At 43.9% G+C, this 9,710-nt stretch overlaps 1 protein-coding gene across 1 annotated transcript in view; it reads left to right on the top strand.

Moving 5' to 3' along the window:
- Positions 1-9,710, top strand: part of ITIH6 (inter-alpha-trypsin inhibitor heavy chain family, member 6) — a 34,372-nt gene that overhangs the window by 19,803 nt on the left and 4,859 nt on the right. The window contains exons 5-7 of the mRNA XM_012661612.1: positions 3,459-3,532; positions 4,924-5,095; positions 5,843-7,882. Coding sequence (XP_012517066.1) covers positions 3,459-3,532; positions 4,924-5,095; positions 5,843-7,882 — 2,286 coding nt within the window. The remainder of the gene's footprint in view (positions 1-3,458; positions 3,533-4,923; positions 5,096-5,842; positions 7,883-9,710) is intronic.

Below are 9,710 nucleotides of genomic sequence, written 5' to 3'. Positions count from 1 at the left end.
CTAAAAGTATGAGACCTATTTATTTATAACAATATAGCATGCATCCTCTCACCCCGCACATTACCATCACATCAACTGGGCTTCTGTATGATAACAGGAGGTTATGGCTGATAGAACTACGAGTCTTAGATCCTACTACAGAAAGAGTCCCTAGGGAGGTCCAAAGACAACAGGGGAGACAAAAACATGGGCACTAAAAGGTATTTTATCCTCTGACACCTACCACTACTGCAAGTACGAAACACATCCCAACTTTTAGCCAGATAGACATAAAAGCTCATATTAAATGCTTTATTTTAGTTCCTTTACTTGGTACATCATGTCTGGCTTTCAATATAAAATTTTAAGGCACGTTAAAAGGAAATAAACATTGTGTGAAGAGACTTAACAAACGTCACAACCAGACTTAGATATGTCAGTGATGTTGGGATTATCCATGTGGGAATTTAAATAAACTATGATTAATATGCTAAGGGCACTAATTGATAGAATAGACAACATGCAAGAATAAATGGGCTATTGGCCGGGCGCGGTGGCTCACACCTGTAATCCTAGCACTCTGGGAGGCCGAGGCGGGCCGATTGTTTGAGCTCAGGAGTTCAAACCAGCCTGAGCAAGAGCGAGACCCTGTCTCTACTAAAAATAGAAAATAAATTAATCGGCCAACTAAAAATATATAGAAAAAATTAGCCGGGCATGGTGGCGCATGCCTGTAGTCCCAGCTACTCGGGAGGCTGAGGCAGTAGGATCACTTCAGCCCAGGAGTTTGAGGTTGCTGTGAGCTAGGCACTCACTCTAGCCAGGGCAACAAAGTGAGACTCTGTCTCAGAAAAATAAATAAATAAATAAATGGGCTATGTAAGCAGAGTTATGGAAACCCTATGAAAGTCTATAGGAAATACTTGAAATCAAAAACACAGTAATAAGAATAAAGAATGCCTTCGATTGGTCCGTCATTAGACCGGATGTGGCAAGGGGAAGAATAAGTGAGCTTGAATACATGTCGATAAAAACTTCCCAAAGTAGAAAAGAAAAAGAAATCAGAATTTTTTTAAAAACTACCCTGAATATCCAAGAACTGTAGGACAATTACTAAGATGTAACATGTACATAATGGGAATAAAAGAAGAAGAAGTAAGAGAGAAAGGAACAGAAGAACTATTTGAAATAATAGCAGACGCAAATTTTCCAAAGTAAATGATAGACACCAAACCACAGGTCCAGGAAGCTCATAGAACACCAAGCAGTATAAATAACAAAAAACTACACCTAGGAATATCATATTCAAATTGCAGAAAATTAAAGACCAAGAGAAAATCTTTTTACAAAACTGTAAGAAGAAAGCATCTTACCTATAGAGGAGCAAGGATATGAATTACATCAAACTTCTCTTTATAAATCCTGGGAGCAAGAAGAGAGTGGAGTGAAATATTTCAAGTATTGAAGGAAAAAACCCACCAGCCTAGAAGTATACATCAAAATTATCTTTCCCAAGTGAAAGATAAAGACTTTCTCAGACAAACAAAAATTGAAGGAATTTTCACCATTAGACTTGCTTATCAAGAAATGGTAAAAGAATTTCTTCAGAGAAGGAAAATGGTGTACCTCAGATGCTTGAATCTACTACTACTACAACTACTACTAGTACTTTCTTTTTTTTTTTATTTTTGAGACAGTCTCACTCTGTTGCCTGGGTGAATGCTGTGGTATCAGCCTAGCTCACAGCAACCTCAAACTCCTGGGCTCAAGCAATCCTCTACCTCAGCCTCCTGAGTAGCTGGGACTACAGGTGTGTGCCACAATGCCTGGCTAATTTTTCTATTTTTTGTAGAGACTGGAGACAGGGTCTCACTCTTGCTCAGGCTGGTCTCGAACTCCTGAGTTCAAGCCATCCTCCTGCCTTGGCATCCCAGAGCGCTAAGATTACAGACGTAAGCCACCGTGCCCTTTCACTTTCTAATGAAAGAAAGAGTATTAGAGAAGGAATAAATGAAGGTAAAATAATATATTTTATTTCTCTTATTAACTGATTTAACAGATAATATTTCATTCAAAATAATAATAGCAATGATGTTTTCGGTGAATCTAGTTTATGAACATGTGAAATTAATGACAGTTATATTTTAAGGGATAAGAGTGAACAATTGGGAATTGTCTGTTTCAAGGTACTTGCACTATGCATAAAGCTGTATAGTGTTATTTGAACATGGGCTTGGATTAGTTGTAAATGTATATTGCAAATTTTAGGGTAACCACTAAAATTTTTTAAGTAAATAGATATGCTAAGTGATGAGAGACAATGGGATTATGTAAAATTCTCAATTAAGAGTGGAAGACAAAAAATAAGACTAAAGAATAAGAAAAAGGAATAAAAAATATTTTCAAATATGGCAAATATGAATCCAACTATATCAGTAACCATTGTAAACGTAAATTGTTTAAATATACTAATTAAAAGACAGAAACTGCCAGTCAGGATGGATAATAAAATAAGACCCAACTGTATATTGTTTATAAGAAACTCACCCTAAATATAAAGACACAGATCAAAAGTAAAGGGATATAAAGAAAGATATACCATGCTAACATTAGAAGTAGGGAGTGTGGGAGAGAGCTGAAGAATAAAAATCTATCTATTGAGTACAATGTACACTATTCTGGTGATGGGTACACTAAAAGTTCTGACTTCAACATTATATAATACAATTCATCCATGTAACAAAAACACGTGTACCCCCAAATCTATTGAAATAAAAAAGTAGTGGTGTGACTTCACAAAAAAAAAGAGAGAAAGATATACCATGCTAACTCAAATCGAAAGGTGAGGTAGCGATATTAATTTCAGAGAAAATAGACTTCAGAGCAAGGGAATTATTAGTGATAAACAGGTGCATTACATGATAATAAAGGAGTCAATTCTCCAAGAAGACATAGCAATCCTCAATATATATGCACCTAGCAACAGAGTACCAAAATATGAAGTTAAAAACTGATAGAACTGGAAGGCAAAATAGATGAATCCACTATTAGAGCTAGAGACTTTACCATCTCTCTATCAGTAATTGACAGATCCAGCAGGCAGAAAATCAGTAAAGACATAGTTGAACTGAACAGAACCATTTATCAACTGGATCTAATTGACATTTCTAGAATACTTTATTCAACAACAGCAGATTACACATTCTTCTCATGTTCACATGGAGCATTTACCAAGATAGACCAAATTCTGGACCATAAAATACACTTTAACAAATTTAAAAGAATACAAATTATACAACATATGCTCTCAGACCAAGTGAAATTAAGCTAGAAATCAATAATACAAAGATAGCTGGGAACTCTCAAAATAATTGGAGATTAAGCAACACACTTCTAAAAACAAAATCTGTTCCTGGTTGACAAGAGGTGCTGACTTCTAGGCCCCCTTAAGGCTCTCACTTTTCTACCACTGTTCTCAGGAAAGGCCATCCTCTTAAGTCTCAGCCCTCTTAATGGAAACAAAAGTGTGGTGCTTAGCTCCCTGTCCCAGGATGTGTGACCTATCCTCTGAGCTTTCCCTGTGGCAGGAAAGACTGTGATCCACTTAGAAGCATTCAAACCATTTCCTATCAGTTTAAGGTGTAGAGGAAGGTAGATCTCAACTGTCCTTCCTGTGGTCTCTGAAATCCATACCTATCAAAAGGATTGAAGGTATAATATTGTGCTTAAGATCACTGGATTTAACACGTCCCGAATGTGGATTTAGTGACTAGCTGTATGACCTTGAGCAAGTCACTCCACCTCTCTGAGCCTCAGTGTCATCACCTATAAAATGGGACAATATTAGTACCTTCTTCATTGTGTTGCTGTGAGGATTAAATAAGCTGACGCATCTAAAGTGTTTAGCAGAGTGCCTGGAACATAGCAAGTGTCCCATAAATGATACCTTTTACTAGATCCTACATATTCTATTCCCTAAACTCCTATGTGCATAGACTTATGCTAAGTATTGTCATATAGAAGGGAGACAAGAAGTATCCTAAGCCCTGCTCTTAGAGAGCTCAATATCTAGATGGAGGGTAAAAATATTTCACATAAGACAGTCAGCAAATAGTCTGGGACAGGAAATATCTGGGTGAGAAAGGCATGGGTCAGGGTAGGCAACTCAAGGAAGAGCTTTATAGAAAAGGAGCAACTGAAAGAACAGTGAAGATATGAATAAATAAAGGGGCAATTGAAGGGTATGCTATCTCATGGGCACAACAAGAGCAAAGTTATGGAGGTGAACTGAAATCTGGGTTATCTAGGGGCAGGTGAGAAGACTAGCCTGGAAGGAACAGAGGGTGAGGTAGATGGGCAGATTAGAGCAGAACCAAAGGATGGATGCAAAGTCATTGAAAGTCAGCCATAAAGACCTGGAATCATAAAACTCCTAAACTTTAGGGTCCTGGAATCATTCAATCCTGGATCGTGGGGTCCAAGAACCACAGAACACATGGACTCTAGAGCTCTAAAAACATAGAGTTTGAACCTTCTGTGAGAGGTTCAATAGAACTTTCTTGATGATAGAAATGCTCTAAAATTCCATGCTGTGTAATACAGTAGCCACTGACCATATGTGGTTATTGAACACTTGAAATATGGCTACTGCAAGTGAAGAAGTAAATTTTTAAAATTTTCTTCAATTTTAAATAATTTACATTTAAATTTAAATAGCTACATGTGGCTAGTAGCTACCATATTGGACAGTGCAGTTCTAGGCTTTGGACTATAGAACCCATACAGCATTCTCACCTGAGAATCCGAGACTCACAGAATGCTGGAGTCAGAAGGTCTTAAAAACAATACAACACTTAAACCTTAGCACCTTGCATAGCATGTGTCTTTCAATCTCATAGACCTCAAGCCTTGTCCTACTCCCTTCATTTCATCCATATCCCACAGACTAAAAAGGCCATGAATGTGATTCTCAGTGACCTGCAGGCCAACGACTACTTCAACATCATCTCATTTTCTGACACAGTTAGTGTCTGGAAAGCTGGAGGCTTGATCCAGGCCACCAACCAGAATGTCCACAGTGCCAAGGACTACTTGGATCACATGGAAGCTGATGGTTGTAAGTATTAGACCTACCCACCCACATGGGCAGGCTGTGGTGATGTGGGAAATTCCTGAAACCCTGTCTTCATTCCCCCAGCCTCCTCACCTCTTGCAGAGCCTGAAATATCACTACTATATTTTACACAAACATTTCCTTCCATCCTCTGATTTCCCCTCCTATTTCCCTTTCCTTGTGGAGCAGAGCTGATTCTCCATGTATTTTAGGATATATTTCTCTTTGGGCCTGAGTTTTCTCCTCTTGAAAGCAAACATTCAGAAGAATTTGCTAAGACTTTTAAAACATCAATAATCTAGATATTTATTTCTAAGCATTTGCCTAAGCTGCTGCCCCAATTCTGGCTTTTGATAAATACTCTCTCAGATAATTACTGATGTCTCCCCCACCCACCACCTCCCTGTCAACTCAGCCCTTTCTTCCCTTGTAACAAGAAGGTGGGGGTTCTATCCTTGGGTAGCTGCCAGTCTGACTAGGGAATGAGACATCCGCCCAGGAAACAGGCAAAAAACAGTCTGAGACAGGGAGTGATAAAATCCAAGGACATGTGGGTTCAACTGTCAGATCTCAGGGAGCTTGGGTGGGGGTGGGGGAGTTGGGAAGAAGAAGCAGCAGACACAGCCTGAGCAAAAATGAGGAGATGTGACTGATCCTGGGAGGTTGGTAAGGTGCCCAGTGTATCAGTGTATCTGCAATGGGGGTAAAAGTGACCACAGAAGATGGTCTCACAATCTGCTCCCCAATTAGGGACCGACATCAACGCAGCTCTGCTGGCAGCTGCTTCAGTGCTGAACCATAGCAACCAGGAACCTGAGAGGGGCCCCAATGTGGGGAGGATCCCTCTTATCATCTTCCTGACAGATGGGGAACCCACGGCCGGCGTGACGACCCCCAGTGTGATCCTCTCCAACATCCATCAAGCACTAGGCCACAGGGTATCCCTTTTCAGTTTGGCCTTTGGCGATGATGCTGACTTTCCACTGCTGCGTCGCCTGTCCTTGGAGAACCGGGGCATAGCCCGGCGCATATACGAGGACACTGATGCAGCTCTACAGCTGGAGGGACTCTACAAGGAGATCTCCATGCCTCTGCTGGCAGATGTGCGTCTGGACTACCTGGGTGGCTTGGTTGGGGCCTCCCCTTGGGCCCTGTTCCCCAACTACTTTGGTGGCTCAGAGCTGGTGGTGGCAGGCCAGGTGCAGCCAGGTGAGCAAGAGCTAGGCATCCACCTGGCAGCCCGTGGCCCCAAGGGTCAGCTTCTTGTGGCCCGCCACAGCGAAGGAGCCACGAACAGCAGCCACAAGGCCTTTGGTTGCCCAGGGGAGCCAGCTCCCAATGTGGCCCATTTTATCCGCCGCCTCTGGGCCTATGTCACCATTGGAGAGCTTCTGGAGGCACACTTCCAATCCCGTGACACCACCACTCGCTGCCTGCTGGCTGCCAAAGTCCTCAACCTGTCCCTTGAATACAACTTTGTCACACCTCTGACTTCACTGGTCATGGTGCAGCCCAAGGAGGACAGTGAGGAGGCTAGGAGACAGATCTTCACCACAGCTGGGCCAAGCACCATCATGCCCTCACCCAGCAGTAGGCATGGCCTAGGGACAAGCACACCTCAGCCAGCCTTAGTGCCCAAGATCTCCCCAAAATCAAGGCCTGCAAAACCAAAGTTCTACTTATCCTCCACTACTACTGCCTCTACCAAGAAGATGCCCAGTTCCAAGGAATTGGAGCCAGTAGGCCAGAGCCCTAGTACCCTAACAACCCTAGCACACCCAAAGCCCAAACTGCCAACCCAACAGGATTCTAGCATCTTGGCCCAGACAACTCTCAGGACAAAATCTGCTGTCCTTGTGCCCTCAAATTCTGGCGTTCTACTCCCTCTGAAGCCCAGCACTCCATCACACTGGAATCCTGGTATCGTATTACCCATCAATTCCAAGATGCAAGTCCCCCCTCTGAATCCTGGCACCCTAGCCCAGCCCAAAGCTAGCACTATGAAACATGTTACTCCACTGCATTCCAAACCTGGTGCTCCATTACCCCCCCAGCCTGGGGTACATTCAGTACAGTCACCCAAAGGCCTGCCACAGCCCAGACCTGGAGGCTCCACACTTCAGATCCCCAGACACCCACCACCACACACCAGACCTAGGGTTCCAGCTCCCAAGACTCCAAACAAATTGCCACACCCCAGACCTGGGATCCTGTTACCCAAGACCCCTAAAATCCCATCACCTCTTGAACCTAGTGCCCCACTGCACCAAACTTCCACAAGCTTATCACTTTCCAAGCCTGGGACCCTAATGCCCCATACACCCCAAATTCCACCTCCCCCTAGACCTGCCAGACCCAGACCCCCACCTCCTCAGAGCCTAAGCACATTCCCAAACACAGTCTCAAGTCCCACAGATCCTAGCAGTACCATGACCACCTCTGTCCTTGGAGAACCCCTCGCCACACCCTTTACCCCCACCTTGCCCGCTGGAAGGCTTTGGCATCAGCATGACCTGCTGCTGGGGCCTCAGAGCACCAGGCAAGTCCTGGGACCACCTGGGCCAGGAATCTCAACAATGGGCCTACTCAACATCTCCAGGCCTACGACAGAAGGCAGCCCTCCAAACCTGCCGATCTTGCTGCCGCCTTCCAGCACCTTCTCTGAGGCCATCAGTCTGCTCATTCTCCCTGAGGAGCTAGAACTGCTGTCTGAGTCAATGGTGAAGTCCAAGTTTGTGGAGTCCTTGAACCCACCAGCTTTATATACCTTCTTCACTCCTGATGAAGATGGTGAGTGCCACAGGCAAGAGGTCAAGCCATGAGGGGGAGGTATAGATGGACAGCACCAGGAGCTGGGAGTCTAAAAGGCTTGTGCAGACTCCAGTGATAGGACAGCTGCTTTCTTGCTTGCTCTGAGACTTTTGGCCAGTTACTTAACTTCTCTGGGCCTCAGTACATAGGCACAGAATTAGAGGCCTTGGGAGAGGAGGGATGTTAAGACTGGGAAGGTTAAACAGAAACAAATTGGTCAAGCTGTAGCTTTGACCTTTACTTTGTTGGACAAGAGAACTGCTGATGCTTCCCAAGCAGAGGAGAGGTGGAGGGATATAAATTGGAGCATTACTGGGCAAGCCAGGTCTGCTTGGCTCTTCTGTGCTCTGTGAACAGCCCTGCTTAATGAGAGGGATAGAAAAATTGGGGAAGATGATGAAAATTATCTTTAAATTTTCCAAAGACTATGAAATAATAACAGTTAACATTTGTGAGCTCTTCCTATGTGCAGGTACTGCTCTACGTATTGTACTTGTAGTCTTTCATGTAACCCTCACAAGAAACTGTTAATATCTACATTTTACACATATGGAAAGTGAAGCACAAAGAGGTGAAATAACTTTTCAATGTCACACAACTAGTCAGAGATTTGAACCCATACAATCTGGTCCTAGAATGAAGGTGATTTGCCACTTCACTATTCTGCCTTCCGAAGATAAGGAGTGACATTTCCTGGGTGGCCTCACAAGGCAGGATTAGAACCAGTGAGGGTGCCAGTAAATCATAGGGATGCAAATTTGGGCATGACATCCTCAATACGCCTCTCTCCCTCACCCCCTCCAATATCCCATCTATCTTCAGTTCCCAGCAATGTTATCTCTAATATATTAATATTTCCCAAATCCATCCACTTCTCACCACCCCAATTGTCACTATCCTAGGGCAGACCACCATTGCATCTCACGTAGAAAACTGTTCTAGCCTTCTCACTGATCTCCCTGCTTCCTCTCCTGTCCTGCTACAGGCCATTCTTTCCCAGCTGCCTAAGGGATCTTTTAAAGACACAAATCTCTTCATGCCCCTTCCCTACTTAATCCTCTTCAAGGGTTTCCCATCACACTTAGGATGAAGTCCAAAGTCCTCTTCATGGCCTACAAGGCCCTACATGATCTGACCCCTACCCTCATCTGTCTGACCTCACCTTCTCCCACTCTCCCACCCATTCTCTGAACTCCAGCTCCAATAGTCACCACTCTGCTCCTCCAACGGGTGCCCTCCCCCGCCGCCACTCGGGGACTTCTTTCAAGTTCCCACTGCTTGACAGTCGCCTGACCTGCCTCACCCTGCCCCTTCCTACTGCCCTCATCCCTTCCATTGCCCCTGGAGCTCCAGCTCATGCCTTAGATCTCAGCTCAGATCTCTTTACCCACCCTCCCCCTACAGGCTACTTCAGGTCTCTATAACTCCCTCAGTCACTCTATTATTTTTTGTGATAGCATTTACTGCCATTTATGATTACAATTTCATTCACATCTGCCTCCCCCACTAAACCATGGCTTCACCAGGTTAGATACCATGTCTGACTTTTTTTTACCACCATATCCCTGATGCCTAAGCAGTGCCTGAAGGAATAAATGAACAAATAAATGTATAAATGCTATGAGGAAGAACTTTGAACATATCGGAACTTGAAAGACTAAGAGGCTGTGAAGAGTGTAAGGTCCCAGTCCTGGGGATGGGCAGATAAGTCTGGGAAGACAGTCAGGGCTCTCTCCTGGTCAGAAAGAAAGTGGGACCTTTGGTGGGCCCAGAACATCTCTCTCTCTCTCTCTCTCTCTCTCTCTCT

This window comes from Propithecus coquereli, unplaced genomic scaffold (genome assembly GCF_000956105.1).
Source record: "Propithecus coquereli isolate 6110/MARCELLA unplaced genomic scaffold, Pcoq_1.0 Scaffold728, whole genome shotgun sequence".
Lineage (NCBI taxonomy): Eukaryota > Metazoa > Chordata > Mammalia > Primates > Indriidae > Propithecus > Propithecus coquereli.
This window is presented reverse-complemented; position numbering and strand designations above follow the sequence as displayed.